The 23,748-nt window shown below is 41.0% G+C and overlaps 4 protein-coding genes across 4 annotated transcripts; 2 read left to right on the top strand and 2 right to left on the bottom strand.

Moving 5' to 3' along the window:
- Window positions 1-71: 71 nt before the first annotated feature.
- Window positions 72-6,265, top strand: casp8 (caspase 8, apoptosis-related cysteine peptidase). The gene is made up of 10 exons (XM_028975621.1): window positions 72-351; window positions 779-1,137; window positions 1,625-1,724; window positions 2,760-2,901; window positions 3,032-3,072; window positions 3,155-3,179; window positions 3,729-3,775; window positions 3,901-4,006; window positions 4,360-4,852; window positions 5,877-6,265. The coding sequence occupies exons 2-10, from the start codon at window positions 848-850 to the stop codon at window positions 6,004-6,006; spliced, it is 1,374 nt and encodes a 457-aa protein (XP_028831454.1). The 5' UTR covers window positions 72-351; window positions 779-847; the 3' UTR covers window positions 6,007-6,265.
- Window positions 6,232-13,094, bottom strand: casp20 (caspase 20, apoptosis-related cysteine peptidase). Its single transcript, XM_028975623.1, has 7 exons — window positions 12,981-13,094; window positions 12,421-12,726; window positions 12,305-12,330; window positions 12,140-12,190; window positions 9,928-10,033; window positions 9,267-9,747; window positions 6,232-6,503 (listed from the first exon to the last, which is right to left on the bottom strand). Exons 2-7 carry the CDS (start codon window positions 12,719-12,721, stop codon window positions 6,359-6,361), a joined length of 1,110 nt encoding a protein of 369 aa, XP_028831456.1. The 5' UTR covers window positions 12,722-12,726; window positions 12,981-13,094; the 3' UTR covers window positions 6,232-6,358.
- Window positions 12,411-20,479, top strand: dytn (dystrotelin). Its single transcript, XM_028975620.1, has 15 exons — window positions 12,411-12,900; window positions 13,692-13,753; window positions 13,885-13,959; window positions 14,087-14,288; window positions 14,374-14,459; window positions 14,558-14,643; window positions 15,031-15,102; window positions 15,851-16,014; window positions 16,723-16,834; window positions 17,532-17,668; window positions 17,936-18,050; window positions 18,133-18,206; window positions 18,297-18,447; window positions 18,646-19,072; window positions 19,787-20,479. Exons 1-15 carry the CDS (start codon window positions 12,809-12,811, stop codon window positions 19,927-19,929), a joined length of 1,998 nt encoding a protein of 665 aa, XP_028831453.1. The 5' UTR covers window positions 12,411-12,808; the 3' UTR covers window positions 19,930-20,479.
- LOC114787767 (caspase-8-like) lies at window positions 19,469-22,619 on the bottom strand. Its single transcript, XM_028975622.1, has 6 exons — window positions 22,078-22,619; window positions 21,857-21,907; window positions 21,684-21,727; window positions 21,495-21,597; window positions 20,928-21,408; window positions 19,469-20,631 (listed from the first exon to the last, which is right to left on the bottom strand). Exons 1-6 carry the CDS (start codon window positions 22,352-22,354, stop codon window positions 20,466-20,468), a joined length of 1,122 nt encoding a protein of 373 aa, XP_028831455.1. The 5' UTR covers window positions 22,355-22,619; the 3' UTR covers window positions 19,469-20,465.
- Window positions 22,620-23,748: the final 1,129 nt, after the last annotated feature.

Raw genomic sequence — 23,748 nt, 5'->3', positions numbered from 1 at the left:
CAAGAATAAATTAAAAGTGGCCCACGGTCAGTGGCGTTATCGTGACGGGGACAGGCCGCCCGTCACGTGATCCGCGGCCACGTCTCACACGACTCGATGCCTCCACCGCACAGTAAACGTGTAGTAGTTCTCAACGTGGAGTAGTTGGTGCTCGGCCGCCCGCACCCGCCCTGCAACCGAATGCTGGAGGTTAAAGAACAAACGCGGTTTTATCTCAGCGGCTGAGCCCCGAGTGACGCGGGTTTTATTATCGTGTCGTGACGCGAAGCTCCGCGTCACGACGCAAACCGAAACTGAGGCAGGCAGGCGACCTGAAACCGCGCTAAAAACCTTCTCTTTCTGGCTTTTAAGGTAAGAGAAGTTGGAACATCTCGTATCTTCTCTTTCGTGTGTTGTGATGGCCGGGCAGTAAGAGGACAAAGTTTAGCGAGAAGTTTGGAAGAAGAGTAGCGCACCAGGAAATGGATTCTCGCCGTGGACATGTCTCGTTGCCTGCAGTAAATGCCAACAAAACGGCTCATAATTCAACGTCCACATGTAATAAATGGCTGCAGAAGACACGTTACACGCGGCAGTCTTCATATTTGAGGAAGATGTTCGCGTTAGAGCATGTAGGAGGATGTGTAGTGCAGGTTGTCATCTGATCTAGGAGTGTGTACCCTTGTGTTTGTGAAACCAGCCCTGGAATAAATCTTGGAAAATCATTCATGTGACTTGATGGGTTTATTCTGGTAGTTTAGTGTTATGATGTTTTTCTCCTTTTTGTCACCTGTTCCAGAGATTACTGCCATCTTTCTGTGGGGACGGAATATCCCCAGGAATAACGTTGAGCGTGCAGCGACTTAGAATGGATAACCTCGAGCTACTCTTACAAATCGACGAAGAGTTGGATTCGGTCGACATCGCTGCACTCAAGTTCCTCTGCTCAGACAAGGTGCCCAGGAGGCGTCTGGAGTCTGTGCAGGACGCGGGTGACCTCTTCAAACGGCTTGATGAAAAAGATCTGATGAATGATACCAAGTTCCTTGAGGAGCTTCTGTTCACCATCAGACGCTATGACCTGCTGACCATGCTTGGGACCAGTAAAGAACAAGTCGCAGTCTCTCTTCAGGGGGCTGGTAAACTTACCCCATATAGGTAAATTGCATTTCACACACAGATATAACATTGGATAATGTTACGCTTACATGCATCACATGTACATACACTGAGCAGCACAGCTTGGGCTGGTCCACATGAACTCCACACGGTGATCTTCAGAGACCTTCATCTCTCCAGCATGGTGGGATTCATCAAACCTCAGTACCTTCTTCCATTGCCCTGCTTATCCTTCTTTCAACCACTGCAAACCAAGAATACCTGACAAGACCTGTTGTTCTGCAGATGCTCAGATCCAGCCGCCTTGCTCAGTTCCTTACACTTATCTGTTTATCCTGCTTCCAACACAGCAGCTTCAAAAACTGAATGTTGTTCACTTTACCTACCAGTGCTTTTAAAACTTCAAGTAATGGTGACAGGAGTTCACTTTTTTTTTTTTTACTTTCATTGCTGCAGTCTTAGTTCAGTCAACAGTACTGTATGATTGGCATTAATCACAACATATCTATTTCAATCTCTATTGTAGGAAAATGCTGTTTAACCTTGCTGAAGAGATGACCACTGAAAATTTAAAAGCTATAAAGTTCCTGCTGAACTTCCCTAAAGCAAAACTCCAGTCCCTTGGTGTGAGTAAACTTTTTTTAGATTAGATTAGATTCAACTTTATTGTCATTACACATGTACAAGTACAGGGCAACAAAATGTAGTATCTCTAAACTTGCAAGTGAATGCATGTTTCAAAGCATCCCATATAAAATCACCAGAAGCCTCCTGACTTAAAAACTTTGAACAGTTTATGGTATTTTATGTCCATATTTTTAAGTTAAAGTTATGAAATTGTTTAAAATGCCCAGTAAATTCCTAAATAGGACCTTGTGTCTACTTAGTTCATAAAATATCTCTTATGAATAGTCTTAGACTTACAAAGTATTTGCCTGTAGGTAGACACAGTGGAGAAACTGGGTAAACACGTTCTCTTACGTGTTCTCTTACGTGTTTAAGATAAATAATAAAAAAAAGATTACTAGTAACTTGAATTGTTTTAAAGGATGTAAGCACATGAGACACATGTGACTTGACTGACCAGGTTTAATTGTGTTAGTTTTGGTATTTTTAATATTTTTATTTATTTGTTTATTGAAGCCATTATGATGGAAAAAGAACAAACTTTCATACTTAGTATATCAAATTAAAATGTTGCAAAATGTTTCTCATAAGTTGTAATGGTAAATTACTTTATTTTCATTTCATAGACTAGGTGATCTCAGATTTGAGCTGTCTGAATATCATAGATAGTATTAATATTACTGTACTGCACTGACAACAAGGTACGCATGTGAAGAAGATCACAAGTCAGATAAAAAAAAAAAAAAATCCTGCTTTTACTGTAATACTGTATCTGAAGTCTTAGGGGAGGGGTGGTAAATTCTCTGGGCGGAGAAAGCCTGAGAAATGGGAGGTAACCTTTCCCCTTATGATGACAAAGGCAACTGATTCCAGAATCGATCATCTGAGCTCCTGCTCTGTGAACAGTGAAGCAGAATCAAACCACTGCAGGACCATAGAGTGGCTATGGGAACTTGTATTAATGTTAAATAAACTCACAAAGTGAAATTTTCATGATAGGGGACCGTTAATGTTAGAATGCTGTCTTCTTACAGAGCTTCTTAGATGTTTTAACTGAAATGGAAAACCAGGAGCTCTTGGATGAGCGAAACGTGGATGAGTTGAAGCAAATCCTGGCCCAATGTGACAAACAGCTAGCCAGTACAGTGGAGAGTTATAGACAAAGAATGGAGAAAGGTGACTTTTCTCTTTTATCAGTGTAACTTTCATGGACATTTTCTTGGTAGATTTAACGATGTGCAAAACTGATTGTGCTGTATTGTTGGTCATTTGCGTCCTTTTACTTTTGTGTCATTCTGTGATTCAGAGGATGAGGATCCAGACGTAGAAATGAGCACTCCTCCGATGGTAACACGAGCCTATGCTTTTTTTTTTGTACATTTATTTGTTGTTTGATGAATGTTAATCTAAAATTGTTTTGATCTTGTAGATCTCAGACAGGCCTGATTACTCTGGTAAGTATAGATGCATCAAGGCACCTAATAAATGGTCAAACCAAATTAAAACAATTTAAATGATACCAAACAATTATATAATACTTATTTTATTTTACAGCTATTATCTGATGTTTTAAAGGTCCCCTATTATGATTTTTTTTCTTTTATATCAGTCGTAGTGGTCTCCTAATACTGTATCTGAAGTCTCTTTCTGAAATTCAGCCTTTGTGCAGATTTACATCCACTTTGATCCAGTCAACACCATTCACAGGAAGTTGTGTTGCATTTTTACAGAATTTTTTTTATTAAGTTTTATTAATTAAAACAAAGCACTCTATCTCTATTACAACTATCGGCATTTCTAGCCATTGCAGGACCATAGACAGGCTATTTTTGTTTATTATTCATGTTAAATAATCTCACAAAGTGAAATTAGCATATTAGGGGATCTTTAAAATCATTTTAATTAGTTCATCCTAATAATAGTCTTAAATATGCATATGTAGGATGTAAGTGTTGTAATCAGCCTGTGAATACCAAGTCACTGTTTGTCCTGTGATGTTTTAGGTGACATTTCCAATCTGGCTTGTGATGCCCATGTTCCTGGAGCTGATGTAAATAAAAACTGAATTCTGGATTTATTATTCATATGCATTATTGTCACATTATGTATCATTTGTACACTACCTTGGAATTGGAGAGGAAGATTATTCTTGACTGATATTAATCTCTCCCACAGGAACAATGCTATCCAATGACCAAGAATCCTCGTGGGTTATGCTTAATTATCAGTAACTACAAGTTTGACAGTCATCCACTTCGTGCTGGGACAAGGGTGGATGAAGGTACAGTTCAGTTTGACCACATTATACATTTGAGAGATATGCAGTTTTTATATCCAGTCATCTTAGTGGTGTTAGATGGATGGGATGTCTCATGTTATTTCAAAATGCACATTTATTATTGATATGATATATTCAGTTTAGCTATGAAAAGATCGTCTAGTCATATTTCACAAGCTTCCTGTTTTAAAAGTGAAGTGATTGTCATTGTGATACACTGCAGCACGGTGCACAGAACTGGTTCCTTACTCGCTAGGCCACCACTGCCGCATTTACACCTTACAGTATTGTTTTATGTGACCATTTCAAAGCACATTCTGTTGGAAAATTGTCAAAAGTGTTTTTCTCTTTCTCAGAGAGCCTCACCACGGTCTTTCAATGGCTTGCTTTCAAAGTGGAAGTACGCAATGACCTGACGAGCTCTGCCATGATTGAAACAGTCTGCCAGTTTGGGAAGATGGATCATTCGAAGTACAATGCCTTTGTGCTTTTTGTTCTGTCCCATGGGAAGAAAGGCACAGTTTTAGGCACTGATGATAAAGATGTGCTTATCTCTGACCTGGTTAAACCATTCACCTTGTGCCCTACTCTAATTGACAAACCCAAGCTGTTCTTCATTCAGGCATGCCAGGGTGTTCAGTACCAGAAGAGTGCATCACTATCAAATGATGGGCTCCCAACTGAGTTTGAGGCTGATGATTACATTTCAGAGACGAATTTTCCCCCATGTGCTGCTGATGTCCTAATTGGCATGGCGACAGTAGATGAATATAAATCATTCCGACATGTTGAGCATGGATCTGTCTACATCCAGTCACTCTGCAGGCAATTGAAACATGGCTGCCCCAGGTAATTCATAGTCATTTATATCAAATCAAAAACATCCTGTGCCAGGTATGAAATGTTTAAATTCCACCAATACAGAGCAACTATCAAACATAAAGTAATGTTACCTGTCAGCACTCTGTATCCTACCATCATTTCCAATTATTTTAGAATAACTGGCCATTAGCCCACACTCCATGTGCCACCATGTACTAGTGTGTGAGATGTACAGTACAGACCAATAGTTCGGACACACCTTCTCATTCAATGTGTTTTCTTTATTTTCATGACCATTTACGTTGGTAGATTCTCACTGAAGGCATCAAAACTATGAATGAACACATGTGGAGTTATGTACTTAACAAAAAGTGGAGACCTGGCCTCCACAGTCACTGGTTTGGGGTGAGCTGGACCGCAGAGTGAAGGCAAAGGGGCCAACAAGTGCTAAACACCTCTGGGAACTCCTTCAAGACTGTTGGAAAACCATTTCAGGTGACGACCTCTTGAAGCTCATCGAGAGAATGCCAAGAGTGTGCAAAGCAGTAATCAGAGCAAAGGGTGGAGATTTTGAAGAAACTAGAATATAAAATATGTTTTCAGTTGTTAAGTACATAACTCCACATGTGTTCATTCATAGTTTTGATGAGAATCTACCAATGTAAATGGTCATGAAAAGAAAGAAAACACATTGAATGAGAAGCTGTGTCCAAACATTTGGCCTGTACTGTATGTGGATGAAGTCTCTGTGATTCCCTTTCTTGCTCTCAAGACATATATTGCCTAAGTGTGAACAATTGTTGGGAAACCCTGGACACATGAGTGAAAAGAGTTTAAAAATTGTTATTCATTGTAAACGTAGTTCACTGGAACCTGTAATGTTGGCATAATTATCTAGTTAAAATAAACGTCATATTTAAGAGTACTTTCTCACTCACGTTTAGAAGTGTAGCAAAGCATAATGTGTGACTGTTTTAACTGTCAGAATGGAAAATACATGAGGTAAATCTTTCTTTGAAATGTATCTTGAAATCATTCTTCATTCTTGTAGGAAAGACGATATGCTCACCATCCTGACCCGAGTCAATAGTGAAGTGAGTAAAGGTGTTTACAACAGCCACAGGCAGATGCCTCAGCCCAAGTACACTCTCACCAGGAAGCTGATTTTACCAGTGGACTGATTCCTCTCGGCTGCCTGAACTGCTACGCTCTGACTAAACCTAACCCCAGTTTTTCCAGTTGCCTTGATCTTGCCAGTAATTTCTAAGGACAATAATGTCCTAATGGAAGTTATTTCTCAATTCTAAAATGCAGACATGCAAGCCTTTTCAGAGAATGTGTGTTTACATGCATGCATGAATAGATCTGACCACTGACTGTTAATAAAGATACATATTTTTTCATAATGCTATAATAAAATATTTTTTTAATTTTATTATACAAGATGTCTTTTTTGTCTACTGCTTTCATGTATATGAAATAAACCAGGAAAGGGTCTCAAGGTCATCTGAAGCATACACACACTTCTTCACCCTACTTGGGTACAGAGAAGATCAGTCTCTTTCTCAATCTGACGCACTGCTCTGGAACTTGCTTGGCCATCTTTCCGTGGTGACGTCCCTGTTCCCTACAGACGTCATCGTTGACTCCAGTAAGGATTGTGAGAATATCTTCACCCCTGGGAACAATGGTAAAAAAAACAAAAAAATATTGTAATTAAAATGTTATTTATCATCCAGTTAACAAGGTGCTGGGTGATATTACATTTTCATTTTCTTCACTGAATAATATGTCACATGGCATAGAGATTCCTAGTTGTTGATGATGCTGAGAGATGTCAGTGTTACAAGACAGTCAAAACTATAACTGTTGATTTTCATAGTTATATACTAGAATATCATACAAACTGGGATTATTTGGCATTTTGATTAATGCATTGTCTAAGTATAAAGCAACCTTCAAGACATTTGCAAAATTAGGAAACCTTCACACAGACCAAATGGTAGGCAGGTCAGGAGCCTTTTGTGGGGCTTCAAGTTCCTGCAGGGTTCCCATGGTGCACCAGCTGCATTACGCCACACTAATCAAAAAGTGAATTGATGGTTTACGATATTCTGATAATAGGTTACTAGGCTGGGTTGTTGCCATTTTCACATTTTTAGCATCTGGAACATTGCTGTGAACACTTTACAAAAAGTTTAAACTTTTTGGTGGTCACTCCACATACTGAAAGCAAAGGTTCTTTGCCACTTGCATATACAGCGATATTTTGCATTAAATATATTCTATACATGCTATTGACATGGTTTGCAAAGAAATCAAAACATAAATGTCCATAAGTTATGTTATGTGTAATAAAATGAAATGACACAGGGAAAAAGTATTGGACGAAAGGAAGGACTTATCGTGGTGGAGGAGTCACCTTATCATGGTGGAGAAGTTTGAGAGCCCTAATGATCCTAGGAGCTATGTTGTCTAGGGCACTTGGTGCCCCTGGTAGTGTCTCAAATGACAAATTGGTCTTAGGTAAAGGGTGAGACAAAGAACGGTTCAGAAGACCTTTCATGGAAGGAAAAACAAATATCCAGTATACCCGGCCTGGAGGGTTACCGGGGTCCCACCCTGGGGCCCGTGAGACAGCGCCTGGTGGCCAGGCTTTTGCCCATGGGGCCCGACCCAGCCCGAACTGGATACATGGGCTCATCCAACTGTGGCCCCACCACCCACAAGAGGAACAAGAAGGGTCCGGCGCAATGTGGATCGAGTGGCAGACCGAGGCGGGAGCTTTGCCGGTCTAATCCCCAGACAAGGAAACTGTCTATTGGGACATGGAACATCAGTTCTCTGGGGGGAAAGGAGCTGGAGCTTGTGGAAGAGGTTGAGCGGTACCGGGAAGATACACTCGCACTCACCTCGACACATAGCATTGGCTCTCCTTTGCTGCAGTTGCTCTGGGTGAGAGGCGGAGGGTTGGTGCTGGCTTTTTGTTAGCCCCAAGGCTCTCAGTCTGTTTGTTGGGGTTTACCCTGGGGGATGAGAGGGTAGCTTCCCTGCGCCTTTGGGTCGGGGAATGGGTCCTGACTGTTGTTTGAGCTTAAGCGGGTGAAGAAAGGAGGGGGAGCTGTCAACTGATCACCACCTGGTGGTGAGTTGGATCAGGTGGCAGGGGAAGATGCCACGTAGACCTGGTAGACCCAAACGTATAGTGAAAGTGCCATCAGGTTGAAGAAGGAGGCCTACAGGTCATGGCTGGTCTATAGGTCTCCAGAAGCAGCACATGGTTACCGGACGGCCAAGAGGGGTGCAGCAGTGGCAGTTGCCGAGGCAAAATCTTGGTCATGGAGAAAGACTACCGATCGACTCCAAAGAGGTTCTGGCAAACCATCCGATGCCTCAGGAGAGGAAGGCAGCAACTCGCTCACACTATTTACAATGGGGAAAACCATCATGGGTAAAACCATCACACCCTTGTTGTTATAAAACATACTGATTGGTTACGGAGGACTTGCTAAACTACTGAAGGAATCACTTCACCATAGTTTACTTGACCAAGTAAACCCCACAGCATTTCATACAGAGGAGTAAAAATAATTATCAGAAAAGTTGTCCAAAAGCCAAGGACCACTTGTGGAGAGCTTCAGAAAGACCTGGAATTAGCAGGTACAATTGCTTCAAAGAAACCAATAAGTGGCACACTCAACCACCACCACACAAGTCTCCACTCCACAAGTGCATTTTGCTTAAAACCATTGACAACTAAACATTTATGGTCCACAGCGCGCATGGAAACTATAATTTTATTATACATTATTTGATTTATGGACATTTATGTTTGATTTCTTTGCATGTGTGGATGCAAAGAATGGTCTCAATGACAACATCTGGTGAACATTTCATGTCAATAGCATTATTAGAAATATATTTACTCTGAAACTAGTTACATGTGAAATACATTTCTACCTATCATATGTGGTGTAACCCTGTGTCATTCTCAATGAGTATTTTACAAAATTTAGTATTTCATTTTTGGTTCTTAATGTACTGTGGTTTGGTGTAAAATTGAGATGTGCTGGGTAAAATGTTTGTAATTCTACATTTATCTAGCATTATGAATCTTTATAAATTTCCCAATTAGATTAACATAGTAAATGAAAAAAATGTTATGTGTATGTAATATACAGCACAGGCTCACTGAACATCTGGCTACTGATTTCTCTTTTCATTTGAAATCCTGTGCCTATACGCACGCTTCCTTCTCTACTGCTTCTTTACTTTTTGACACCATTCTTGTGCATGATTTCTCGGCTACATACTGGAATGTTATTAATGCATATAAATTGGCTGTGATTGGCCAAAGAATCTAGTACCAGAACATGCACAAGACAGCTGTCATGGGCAGCTGAAAGCACAGATGCATTATTATATAATATACAGTACTAACCTGCAGCTGCCTTCCCTCAGGCGTTTGCAGAGAGACTGGATGAACCAAGATCCTGTCATGGTATTCCTGTAACTGTAGTAATTGTTTACTGTTGCATAGGACACAAGAATATCAGCGTCCGCTGGTATGAAGAAAAAGCTGAGAGGTCTTGCATCCGCCTGAGGGTCATCAGCCTGTATTTCCACTGCATTCTGAGTGTCCGTGCCTCGACATGCCTGGATGAAGAAAAGTTTGGGTTTGCCAGCCAGGGTTTGGCAGTTGTGCCCTTTGAACGGAGAGAGGATATCTTCAGTGGAGAGGAGCTCGTCGTCACTGCCGAGGACAAAATTGCTTCGGCCATGACTGAGAATGCAGCAGACGAAGCAGTCCCCGGCCACTTCCTTACTGCACTTCTCCAGCTCATTCTTCATCTCCTGCGCAGTCAGGTCTGTGAGAACCTTTACTTCGAAGCCAAGCCAGCTAAACACGTCCATCAGGGCATCTAAGGGACAAATATTTAATGCATTTAAATGCACAATCCAAATACCTTCAAGATGTATTTATTCAAACTGATTATTGTATATAGACATAAACTGGACTGAACAGAAATGATGAGAAACTACTGGTCACAAAATAGAGTACATCAATTTTTTTTATCCAAATTATACTTAAATGTACCAACTTTTATCCTCATTGGATCCATGTCGTGGAGCTTTGTCCTTAAAATTGACATTGTTGATGATCAGACAGGGGCCAAGGGGGACACTGGTCATTGTGTATGAGCCAACCTGTAAGACAAGAAAGGAGACAAATTCAAGACCTCATCATGTTTAACCCTTGTGATTTTTGCTATGTTTATGCAAAGTTGTTTATTTGTTGTTATAGTTGTTTTTGGCAGCCTGTTTCAATGTTAGTTTTAGTTTCTGAGTATTATAGTCTTATTTTATTCTATGATTAGTCAACAAAAACTGATGACTAATTTAAGTCAATAAAATGGTATTTTAATCTCTTTTTTTCTTTACTTAACTCAGTCAATATAGTATCTAGTAGAGCATCTAGTAGAACAGACAAAAGAAACATTTTCATTCAGTCAAACCAATTTCATAATTAAAACAGGGTTATTTTATTTTATATTATTCAAGGCCGGACCTAAAAAATTTGGAGCCCTAATCCACGGCTAGAGTAAACTCAATAGCTTTGTCTTAGATTGTACATTTAAAATACTTAAAAAAAGGCACAAAAAATATGAGCATGTTGACTCATCAAAAAGGACCCTCGAAAAGCAGGAAAAGGCTAATTAAACAGTTTTAAAAACCGGAAAGAGTGACATTCCACTAAACCCCACCAACACCACTGCCTCAGGAATGGGGATGTTTCATTAATAGTTTCAGACATGTGGAAGAAAAGACAATCACATAAAATTATTTGAAGAGGGAGATGATTATAAAGTTAAAATATGTCAGTCATACTGTGAGAATGAAATACGACAGAGACTACTTGTTCTGAACAGATGATGTCAGTGAACGAGCTGTAAAACTACCGCATTGAAAAACGGATGTTAATTATCTGGGCAATATTCTCTAACAGCAATTTGTCAATTTGTCATTGTTTGTTTCAAACATTAAAACATTACTCTGTGATTGCAGTGATTCTTGGAGCACCTATGGGTGGGGTCAACAAAATATTCGGAAGGTTTCGTTACAAATAGCAGAATAAGGAGAAGAATTCCAAGATGCCTTTTCAATGGTGGCTGTGTTACATTTTACCTAGATACAATACTGTCATTTTCTGATTGGCTGTTGTCTAGGCCCTTTCTTTTTTTATTGGCTGGTGGGTGACTGGCTTTAGGACCCACCAGAGAAGCGCCCATTTTATGCTACCATTCAGACACCATATTTATTCTCGTTATTATTCATTATCAATATTACATGATATATTTTGTTATAGTTATCAGTATTTACGTCTTGTCTTCATCACATCAAGAAGGTTCCTGACGAAGATATTTTGTTGACAAAAACAACACTAACGCGAACCATATTAATTTTCCTTAAAATCATCACAATGAATTAAAGCCATTAAGGAAATACATTACATTAAGTTGTTTTTATACCATCTTTACCTAATTGTGCTACGACCATTGACTACCTCACCTGCATTCATTCATAAAATACGTTTTTGGTATTATTTTTAGAAATTAATTAAAATATATATTTCTGAACACATTTTAATAGCACTTCTAAGACATTTTGTGCGAACTGAACTGGGCCTGGCACTCATGCCTATTGTGTACATGTTGATCCTTCAGTGTTTTCACCTGTGCTGTTAGTGTAATAAGATGCAGAAAGTGTCCAGTCCTTGTGCCTACGTCTGCCCTGTCACCCGGTGAGTTGTCCCTGTTTTAGTCCCTATCTTGTTATTAAATCCTTGCTTTGTGTTGGAATCGTGCGCTCGCGTCCCCCTTGCCTGGCGTCGCTGTTACAGAAAGACAAATGTGTCTTTTGAGCTGCAATTGTTCTTGTTGTACAAATGTAATAATCGCTTGAGTCACATGACTGATACAGGTATGCCTTGCACATCAGATATGCTGCTGGATGTTGCAGTGATCTGATGCTGTGCTGCCTGTGTCAGGATTGACTGCAGCTGTGCTCAACACCGGTGGCCAATCCTGACAGCGCTTAAATGCCGGAAGTTTCCGCCCCTTCCAGGTCTCCGGCATTTTCGCGAACTTCAGTTGGTAACAGTCTTTGTAATTTGAGTTCTGGCAATCGCCACACGCCTACGGGTTAGTTTTAGTTTTTCTGTATTGTAGTTAAATTGTTTTCGGCCATCGCGCCGCTGTTTATTTGCATTTATTGTTTGTGTAGTAATAAAAACCCCTTCCCAACATGTCAAACCTCTGCGCTTCCTTCCCCGTAAGTCCGTAGTCGTGACAGAATGCCGGAGACCTGGAAGGGGCGGAAACATCCGGCATTTAAGCGCTGTCAGGATTGGCCACCGGTGTTGAGCACAGCTGCAGTCAATCCTGACAGCCTGTATTGTGTGTTTGTCATGCCACTCACCTCAGTGGCTGGAATACCGGGATTTTCTGCAACAACAAGCACAGAAAAGTCTCAGGCTATTTATTGAAGAATATCTGTAGTTCCCTGACTAGCTCCTGTGAGGTGAAGGCGCATACCTGTAGACACTGCAGGTTGTTGTGTCCTGAGAAGATCATTCAGCCTGGGAAATGTCTCCAAGATGGTGTCCCGGTGCAGAAGTTGGCGGAACTGGGCGCAGCGCTCGTCCCCTTTATTAACCAGCATGTCCAGGAGGTTGATGGTCACCTTCTCCGCGTTGTCGTGGCCGCTGCGCAGGTTGTTGTACTCGCGGGTGGTGATCAGGCGTTTCTCCTGGACGTGCTGGAGCAGCAAGTTGTGGTCCGCCGACAGAACCTCGATCAGAAGCACCTTGTTTTGGCGGATAAAGTTGGGCTCCATGATCACTGTGAAAGAGAAAACGCCGAACTTTAATACGAACCCGAATTCCCACATTTTGGGTGCAGACATCGCCGGTCTGCATAATGCATGAAGGGAAACCCGAGCTTCTTTTCTCCACGCGGCAGCCGGTTAAAAGGCACCGGACGCTCCTCCGTGTCGCAGCTGAGCGGATCCTCGGGGTGAGTTTTTATCACGAGCCGCCGTCAATAAAACAGAAATGCTAATAATGCAACTCGCGCGACACTTTTCAGACACTGACCGCCGCTCAGCTTCACTTTCCCCGCCGTCTCTGTCGCGTTCTTTTTTTCGCTTTTCCACCCGAATATTGGCGTTTTTGCGCGCGTTTCCTGCGTGTTTGCGCGCGAAGAGGAGATGACGCTTCACTTCCGGCTGCGTCTTGTAATTACTCCGTATTTACAGCGTTAATGACAGTACTTCATATGGCAAGTTAACATGTAGTTATAATAGTATATATACATGCTGCTCAAAAGTATATTTTCGGTAGTCACAATGGTAATGAAAGATCTTCAAAACACCATAATTACCAGCAGAAAACCGTGTATGTCCATCGGCCATTACAGTACCACCAACATAACAATCCTCCACAAGATCTCTGGTCTGGTGATCGAGATCAATGCTCTGGTGTCTGCTACCAAGCCATCACATAGTTGCGGGGAATCGTCTCGGCTGCCCATGACCCCATTGCTGGTTCACCAGTTTTACTCCCTCAAGCTAATTTTGGTCGATCCTGATCACTGCAGTTTTACAGTTTGGGGGACACTGTGACCAGCTGCGCTGCCAACTCAGTTTAGTCTTTGTCAAAGTTCCTTAAATCCTTACGCTTGTCCACTGTTGCACATCTAGCACATATTGTCATTGTCGACAGGTAATCAACTTTAATTCCATTTTCCTTTCGCTCTATGATGCTGTAAAAAAAGACTTCAATTTCTTTTTTATCTAATTGGGCCAGGGCCTGTCCTGTCCGGTCTTCTTCACACACAGGAACGGGCATTATGGATCTGGACAGCATTGGTGAGTGTCATGTGAATTCATGGTTTTGAATTTTAAATAACTTCTCACCATTTCGAAGTGTAATGAGTCATTTCAATGTTTTCCCAGTTTTTTCTTGTAAGTGTTCCAGGCTTCTGTGTTTTATGTTGCAGAGGGTCTTAATGAGGTCCGGCCTGCAGTTTATCGTGCTGCCCTGAAGCTCCGCTGCCTGCAGAAACTTTGCCAAAGTGAGTGACACTTGCCAGAACCAGAATTCATCAGAACTCTGTTATAAGTAGGCCAACATGCAACAAAAACATCTCAGTCTGCTCTTAAGGGCGCTGTGTTGTAAAAGTGTTCATGATTGTATTTCAGTGCATGTCATCACCCTGCAAGACCTTGCACCGGTCATTCGTTTCCTGGGTGGACCAGGGCACGCAGAATCCCGGCTCACAGAGCCAGAGATCCGTCAAGGCCTTGAGAGGCTTTTCCAGGAAAAGGCACTAGGACGTCCGGGGCAGGTTATACCAGAAGCCATTGAGCAGACCACCAGGCTCCTCTTCAAGCTGTATGATAGGTCTGGGCGGTTGTATCGCACTGTGCTTATTTTGGGCTCATGGCTGTCACAGAGCATGATAAAAGAAACGTTTTGACCCCAGCAGAGAGGAGAGTGGCACAGTGTTGCTCAGGTCAGTGGAGACAGCGCTGACCGCTCTGTGTGGAGACACACTCACAGACAAGCACAGAGGTGAGAGAAAATGCATGCACACACACACACACACACTGAAACATGTATATGAACATTTGAAATGTGTGTGTGTGTGTGTGTGTGTGTTCACATGCTAGCTCTCTTCAGGCTGGGGGAGACTGTCAGTGGGAGCAGCACTGTGAGCCGCTCTGGTCTGAGAGTCTTGTTGTCTGATCTGAGCCAGGTGAGGCTGGTCTGCAGCACACGTCCTCTTCTTTTGCCTCATTCGCCCTACAGTGGACTCTAATATGAGAGGCGGTGCTTATATTTCAGCCACCCTGCTTCATTATTTACAACAGGTAGTTATTGTGGAATAGCGAACATACATACCTTGATACTTTCAGAGAGGGTGAGAAAAAAAACTCTATTATTATATATTATTGTAAGTATTGTCATGTCGCAGAAATGTACATGGGCTTTTTTAGTTTTCCGGCAGGGTGATGGCTAACGTTTTATAGCTTTCACGAATGTTTCTATGACATTGAACAAATTCAAACAAAGTAAACAGTTCAGTAGTTCTGTAGTTTGCTCAGACTGAACCCCTTTGCTGGTGTGATATGTGAACCTGCAGGTACCAGCTGTGGTCCAGGAGAACCACGTGTTCGGCCATATGGAGACTGCAGTGCGATCATGTTTCAGTGGGGTATGGCAACGTCCTGCGTCTCTCACAGACTCATACAGTATCTCACAGTGAATACACCCCTCACATTTTTGCAACTATTTTATTATATTTGTCCTCGGGACAACATTGAACATATATCTCATAGATACACTGTAAAGTGTCTAACACTTACACACGCACATTATTATTATTTTTCTTCGTCTAGCACCTAACAATCTCTGAGCATGCTCTTCACTGACAAGTCTGAGCCTTATCAGGGCTCTTAGTTTGTAAACTCAATATTCTATAGAAATCAAACGAGAATTGCTGGTGTCTTCCTCTTGTAAGTCGCTTTGGATAAAAGCGTCTGCTAAATAAAGTAAAGTAAAGTAAAGTAGTCAGTGTAGAACAGAGTAAATGTATTGTCCCCTCTAACTAAACACACAGACAATACTGGTATGACACCGGCATCAAATACTGACTTGGATGAATATTTATGCAATCTCTTATGATACATATTTTTATTTAATTGTCATTATTGGTAGCAGTTCTTACTTTGACATTAAAAGTTTTTTTGTAAGAAAAAGCCATAATATGTTGATCATGATTGACTTATAAAAGCAAGAAAAGGGTAAAACATCCAAGCGGGTGAAGGTAAAGAAATTCTAAATTACTCATTGTTTACAAAAAACTAAAATAAGTACAATGGGGTTCTTTGTGAATATTTAGTCTTTGATTAATTCTTTCTTTTCTTTTGGTGGAATTCCACTGCCATGTGTGATGCTTGTAGGTGGTGAGTGCCGGTGTGTGTGAGGAGGTGTTCATCAACTGGCTGCAGTCTGAACCCCGACTCCTGCTCTGGCTCTCTACCCTCTACAGGATCTCCGCCAGCGAGGCTGTCCAGCACAGAGTCCGCTGCCATGTCTGCAAAGCCTTCCCCATCACCGGACTCAGGTGTCTGTGTGTGTGTGTTTATATATAGCTATACATACCAAATTAAAGCCCAGCTGCAATCTGACAGTACTTTATGGTAAATAAAAAAATTTTTTGGTATTGTATAGGTGGAAAATGTACCTGCTCAGCATTATACACAATCATGCTCATGTATAGTCAATCATTTGGAACTTGATTTACATAATTTACATGAAATGTAAATTAATAACCGGAATGTCACTGTACCCTAATGTCATTGTTTGATGCTTTAAAACCCAGATATAATGCCATGAGAAGTAATTTTTATGTACAACAGAGGTGCCAATACACTGAACTCAGTCCCCCTGAAGAAAGAAATTCATTTACATTTACATTTACGGCATTTATCAGACGCCCTTATCCAGAGCGACTTACAATCAGTAATTACAGGGACAGTCCCCCCCTGGAGCAATTTAGGTTTAAGTGTCTTGCACAGGGACACAATGGTAGTAAGCGGGATTTGAACCTGGGTCTTCTGGTTCATAGGCGAGTGTGTTACCCACTAGGCTACTACCACCCTATTCCTAGCGAATATGCAGGTTTAATAAAAAAAAAATTATCAGTTATTATCAGTGTTTCTAAATGCAAGTTACCACTCTGGTTATTTGTTCTGTATTGTAATGACAGAGAATACGCACTTCAGTCCACAGCTAACCAGACATCTTCCCATGTTACCATCTTTCCATGCAGGTATCGCTGTGTGAAGTGTGTCAGTCTGCACCTATGTCAGACCTGCTTTCTAACTGAGAAACGAAGCAGGAAGCACAAACCCTCCCACCCAATATTGGAATATTGTACTCAGGTGAGATTTTACTCTTCTCATCTGCTGCAGGTTTGCATAGTTGCTGCATTAATTTCATATTTTATCACTGTTTTCTGAGCAAATTATTCTCCACAAATGAGTAAAGATTATAATATCCAGATTGTTTTCTCTTGGGCTTTTTCTCTCCGAATTTGAAGAGCAGATTTTTAGAACGGATGTACAAATAGACACTGAAATGTGGACCACTGTAATTGCCCATAACATAAAACAGAAAACAGGGGGTCAGCAAGGTCATCTTGATTCTTCTGCTGCTACACAGGAAGCTGCACAGTAAATTGCAAGAGTTAAATAAACACTGCACAGAGCCCACTTCAAAACAGAGTTAAATGTAACTCTGACTCCACCCCTTCCAAGGCAACAAGCCCATATGGGTTGTACACTGGTACCAGACAGACAGTCCATATTAGCCTCATTTTAATTTGAACCCAAGAACCCAGATGAGGAGGAAGAGTCGTCTCTGATTTATCCACCATCATGAAAACGACAAACATGGACCTCTTCTCTGGCTTTTCTCTTTTTATATTAAAGTAGTTTTTACAGAAGCTCTTTACATCCTTACACTTTCCCATATTTCCTGTTTCTATAAATGTTATTCACTTCACCCGTCTGTCTTTTAATGTTGTGACATATCCACTGCTTGCGCTCAGCCTTTAGTAACCTATAGTTGAACCCACAGCCCTCCTGGAAAGAGTCGCTGGCATCTCTGGCATCCAGTGCTCGTCATGTCCTGCTGCCAAGACGTTTCACCAGGAGAGAAGCAGAGAGAAGAAGAGCTTTGTCCAGAGGGGAGTCAAACATAGACCCCCATTCAAAGTATATATGATTATTTTGGTCATAAACTCATTAATTGGGGTAATAATGTGCAAAATCAGGAAGCAAGTCCATGCAACAGCACTAGAGTATGAAGTTCAATAGATCTGGAATGTGGTTTCTTATATTTTTAAGATCAAGCAGAAATGCTAAATTGGTTAACATGCCAGTGGTTGGGATTCATGCAGTAGTCCAAAAAATGACAAGTGGTAAATTTATTGATTATCATGATCGCTTATACGAATATGTGTATTTGATTTATATCTTCAGTAATTCCACATCTCTGACTAATGACGTTTGCCTGAGCAGTAAGAGCAGAGATTCCTCACCACAGGTAAATGTGGCATCCAAGGCCTTACAGACAGAGGAGTCCCAACTCCCTGAGGTGAGGTGCTACTCCCTTCAGAGAGTCGAATAACGGATTTAAGGTCACTTCCAGAGTTTACTTTTCTGCCTCACCTTTTCAGAGGAAAGCTTCAGTTCTCCAGAAGGACCTGCATGTTACTCAGAAATTCATTAAAGAGTTACAGCGAGATAAGTGGTACAGTCTTTCTTTTGTTTGCCCTGTATATTACAGGTGAAGGTGTGTGTGTGTTCCTGTGTGTGTGATTGTTTTGTCTTCTATCCGCAGGCTCCTGGAGAAAGAGTTCCAGGTGTGGAGAGCGGCTGCCCAGTCTGAACACAACTCTTTAGAGGACAGATGTGCAGAGCTGGAGGCAACGATGGAGGAGCTGAGTCAGCACAACCAGAACCTGGAGCGGGAACTGAGGCACATGCAGCATGTGAGAAGTATTAAAAACACATATTCAAAAATACAAAAATGAAGTATGAAATCAGTCCTGCCCAGATTAGTCTTCTGTGACATTTAAAAATCAAATGTACATTTAAGATTCAAATATGGATGTGTACATTATTATTTTTTGCCTTGACCTTGGTTGTAGAAGGTTGTACATTGCTTTTAAAACTCCTTTTGAACGCAGTCACTGAGTTTGAGAGAGCAGAACAACCACACCAGTTCACGCATAATCAGCGAGGGGATGAGTGTCACCCAGAGTCAATGGTCTGACAGCCCAGAATCGCATGACAGCTCAAACAGAGAAGAGGAAGATGAAGAAGAAATATTAGAGGGAGGACAAACTGAGGAACAAGAGGTGGAAGACCATGTGCCCAGAGAACATTATCCTGACAAAGAGGATCTGGATTCGTCCCTCAGATCAGAACCAATGGATGTGACCTTTGACCTCATCTCAGAAGGAGCTTTTCTAGGAGAGAAGGAGATAGAAAGGAGCAGGCAGTATGAGGAGGAAAAATGTGGAAGTGATGATGGAGAAGATGTGGATGAAGAGCAGCAGCTATGTGACCTGGTGCAGCAGATTAGGACTGATCTTTCTCAACACACATCCACAGGTCTATTTCCACTGCATATAAAATGTGTGTGTGTGTGTGTTTGTGTGTGTTGACCATACTGATCAGCTGCATTTTAAGTACAATGCTGTTATTATTTTTAATATGCTCAGTGTAGTACAGTTAATATCCTGACATGCTATGGGTTTAACTGCAGTACTGATAGATGCTGCCTTAATAATCAGGAGTACAACTGCCTCCTGTGTAAACTAATTAAATATCCCTTCGCTACAGTTTTAATGATGGTCAAAATGGCAGATCACAATAGCAAAAAAAATTGGTTACATTTACATTTACATTTACGGCATTTGGCAGACGCCCTTATCCAGAGTGACTTACAACGTGCTTTCAAGTTACCATCAATGAAGAGATCAATTCCGGTTCACTAGGACTCCCAACAATGAATACAATCTTTTTATTCACATTTATTACTGTATACTGTTATTATAGTCATAGCTCAACAGATTCATCATGACCTGTAATGCTGTGTTATGATCCTCACATGAGACCAGATATTATTGATAATTGAGATAAAGCATGCGTCTATTTCTGTGAATTTTTCAGAACAGGATTCCTGAAGCCACTAGTAAAAAACAGTCTGTCACAGGGTACTGACAGGTCTTTTTTGTAAATCATGTGAGGCTATGTGAGACCAATGTGCCATTTTGCCTTAGATTTGCAGTTAAAATGTTTTTTTTTCTTTTTAATAAAAAACAGAATCAGCCTCCTGCGTGCAGCACTGGCTCTTGGAAGCAGCAGAGGGTGTTGGACACTCCATATGTCACCTCATCTCCAGCACGAACTTCAGAAACCCCCCTGTCTCCCCTGCACATGACCACTGTTTTCTTACTTATAAATAAATAGAATAATGTCCCCATTCCACCCCATTAGGGACATATACAAAGACATGAAAAAGCAATGCAAATGGGAAACGTTTTTATGCAATCATTGTATTAATTCTTGAAACAAAAAAATAGTTTGGACATATTTTTACAGACACACTGGAAAATAATATTTGATGTTAATGTTCACCACATTTAATGCTGCTGCCGGTTTATGTTGCTGTAGTCTAACGGGATGTTATGGTGTATAACAGGCGTGTCTCCAAGAAGACTGAATGATGTGAATAAACCAAAAGGTGCTTCCAATAACAGAATAGTTTGTTTTAAATTTTACATTAAAGAGGGAAACATTTTCAAATTGTTTATTGTGTTGCCATTTTAACAACTTGCATATGGAATGTGTGAAACCTGCATCTTGGGGTATATTCCGGGTAGAAACTTAAAATAGTATTAAAATAAGCTATTCCCCTTTCCAGTGTGGTATAGGCAATATAGATAATATAGGTAATAAAACTGTAAAAAAAAAGTGTTCTGGGCACCACCTAAAATCTTGCCTAGAACTTCAAATTTGTTAAGGCCAAGCCTGGTTCTGGTGCACGGAAGATGAGTTTTTTCGTCAGGGTGAATCTTGGTTCAGGAATTTGCTTGAACCCACTTCTACCTTCTCTTCCAGCAACCGCTTTGTTGACTTTAGTAAGGACTGTCAGGATATCTTCGCCACTAGAAATAACAACAAAAAAAAATTCATTCTACTGAAAAAGTCACATTATGAAATAAATTGGCTATGTGTGTTGTTGGGTAAAAATTCTTCCTTAGTCTTATTTTAGAGGTCAGTGTCAAACTCTTTAATGAGGATACATTTTAAAATGGTCACTGCATTTGACTCCTTTTGCTGTTGATTTGCTTTGATTTGCCAGAATTACAGTACATCATCATCTAATTTATAATAATATATGTAGGATCATATTATTACCAATTTCATATAGGATGACAAGATAAATTCTGCCAGGACTCACTTTGGGCAGGAATCCTCAAGTTCTTTGCAGAGGGCTTGGATAAACCAAGAACCTTCGGAAAAATTTCTCCTGGATTTATGGTCTTCAAATGTAGACATGGCAATGAGTAAATCTGCATGTGATGGAATTGTTTTCAAAAGGTCATATGTCTCAGTGTCAGACTCTTCATCTGAAGAATCTTCTTCAACAATTGCAGCATTTTGAGTTTTTGGCCCTCTACACGCCTGGATGAAGAAGGCTTTAGGCCTGCCAGCCAAGTTTTGTCCAGAAAATGGGTCAATGATATCAGAAATGGACATGTGCTTCCTGTCACACCCTAAAACACCCTTTTTACCACCATGGCTGAGAATGCAACACACAAAGCAGTCCCCAGTCGCTGAGTTGCAGTAATGCTTCATAATTTGTTCCATTTGCATCCTAGTCTGGTCATCGTGGCGTTTCACTTCAAAGCCAAACTTGTGGAACACTCTCTTGAGGTCATCTAAAGGAGGAGACATACAAAAAGTGAGTGTATCTGCATGCCCTGCTCAGCGGCTGTGCTGAAAAGAAAAAGAAGGCTCTACACACCAGCATCCTTCCCGGATCCTAGACGGGTGGAGCCGTCTAAGAAATTCTCATTGTTGATGATCACACATGTTCCACGGGGGACGCTGCTCATGTTGTACTCGTCCTGGGAAGCAACAGCATTATGCATTCTTACCATCCGATTCAGAGGAAATATACAAGCACAATAAATACACAGCAATGATGTGGTACCCGAGCAGAGCCACCGTCATCCACGTAAGCATGGGCAGAATTATCTGGAGAACAAGCAGGAAAAAAAAAGATTCAGGGAGCAGCCACATGATCTGATCTGCAGGTACGAATTGGTACAGGTGTGTCTTTTTATAGTTAAATGTAGGTGAATTTAGATGCATGCTATTTCTCACCTCTCCTGCGATCACTGGACACAGTGGGGCGTTCTGCTTTACGTGCCTTTACTAAGAGGGGAAAGACAATAATATACTTTTAAAAAATGAAGTCAGTGCACTACGAAAAGTGAGAGCAAAGTGAAAGCCGCGTGTCCTTAAAACCACCAGAATTCCAGTGTCCACACTGAAAATATGTAGTATTAAAAAAAAAAAAAAAAAAGAAGATATATTTTTTTTACACTTTTCATTGTCCGAGCTCAAATCCTGGGCGGTTTGGTTGCAACTGATGGTCGTCATGACGTCGATCGCCTTTTGCACAGCGGCGTCCTTGAACGTCTCGATCAGTAGGTCGGCGAGATCATCTTCGTCTTTGTCGTCGACTAGTCGGTTTGTGATCGGACAATTTCCTTGGTCGTCTTTAAGTTCCCGGAGCTTCAGTCTAAAACGTTTGAAATCAGATTTTGACAGACACTGGATGCGGTGGATTAAAATATCCCTCTCGTTTCTCTCCGCCATCCTGAAACTTTCTCAAAAACATGTATGACTTTCAGTTTTAGATAACCAGAGGGTGTGGCTACAACGTACACTTAACATGCCCACGAAACAGGAAACATGTCGGTTTTCTAAAAGTACCGCTTTTAACGTTGGACCTTGTTTGGAAGATAATTTTGAGATTCCCGAAATGATTGTGACGTTAAGCTTGTTGTGCTTTGCACTGTATTCATATCGAGTGGAGAGTATATGCAGATTCTGTACCTTAAATACAGCTCAGCTGGCTGTAGTGCCCATATTACGCCTGTAGGGGGCGAAGTTCAGCGAGGCCACGAAACCTGTTTAAGGTTGAGGTTTATTGTCATATGTCCAAAGTACAGCGTACAGAGCACAATGAAATTCTTACTTGAAAACTCCTCCCACGTAGACAGAACATAGAACGTGATACATAGAAGACATAGAAGACAAAGTGCAGCAGCAATAAATAAAATCACAGACGGTTAAGTTGCATTAAAGTGAGTGTGCATAATTTAAGTGACAGTGCATAATATGTGTTGAATAGCCTGATGGCACTGGGGTAGAAACTGTTCCTGAATCATGTTGTGCGTGTGAGTCTCTTGCCTGATGGCAGGAAAGTAAAAAGTGACAGTAAATAAAGAATGTTTTAAATCTGCATATGGTGATGATCTCTGAACTCAATATCCTGAACTATTAGAAATGATATCAAGTGTTACATGTCCGACCGAACACTGTTTTCACTGAAAATTTCACATGGGAACTGTGCAATGGATTGATGAATGGCATTCTTTAAAAAAAAAATAATAAAACACTTCCTCACACTTTGCTCTCCATTTCAACTTTGCACCTGGACAAACCAGAGGTCTTCTGGAAGTCCATTCTCTGGACAGATGAGTCCAAAATTAGTCACAATCAAAACTGACATATTTAGAGAAAAGTCAACATGGCATTAAGAAAAGATCCTTCTGTGAAGCCTACATTTCTGACCAGAATCACCTGCCATAAGTCAGAGAGTTAAAGATGGGACTAAAACGGATTATGCAACAAGATAACCCAACCCAACACATTCCAGCAAAACTTCAAAGGAATGGCTTCAGAGAATTCACACTTTGGATTGGCCCAGTCAAAGTCCGGACCTGGAGGGACAAAAGTCCCCCCAATCTTAATATATCTCAACTGGCTGAGTTCTGCAAGGGGAATTGGGCAAAAATCTGGTTGGTGGTTACAGGAGAGGTTTCGTTGAAGTAATGGCTGCCAAACTACTCAACAACAACAGTTGAGATATATTAATATTGGATGGAAGATGGGAGTGAAGGAGCCACAAGCTAATTTAAAAAAGTTTTTGGTGAAATAAACGACCTTTGTAGATTTAAATATTGAAATTATAACTTTTTATGTGT

Source organism: Denticeps clupeoides, chromosome 4, assembly GCF_900700375.1.
Source record: "Denticeps clupeoides chromosome 4, fDenClu1.1, whole genome shotgun sequence".
Taxonomy (NCBI): domain Eukaryota; kingdom Metazoa; phylum Chordata; class Actinopteri; order Clupeiformes; family Denticipitidae; genus Denticeps; species Denticeps clupeoides.
This window is presented reverse-complemented; position numbering and strand designations above follow the sequence as displayed.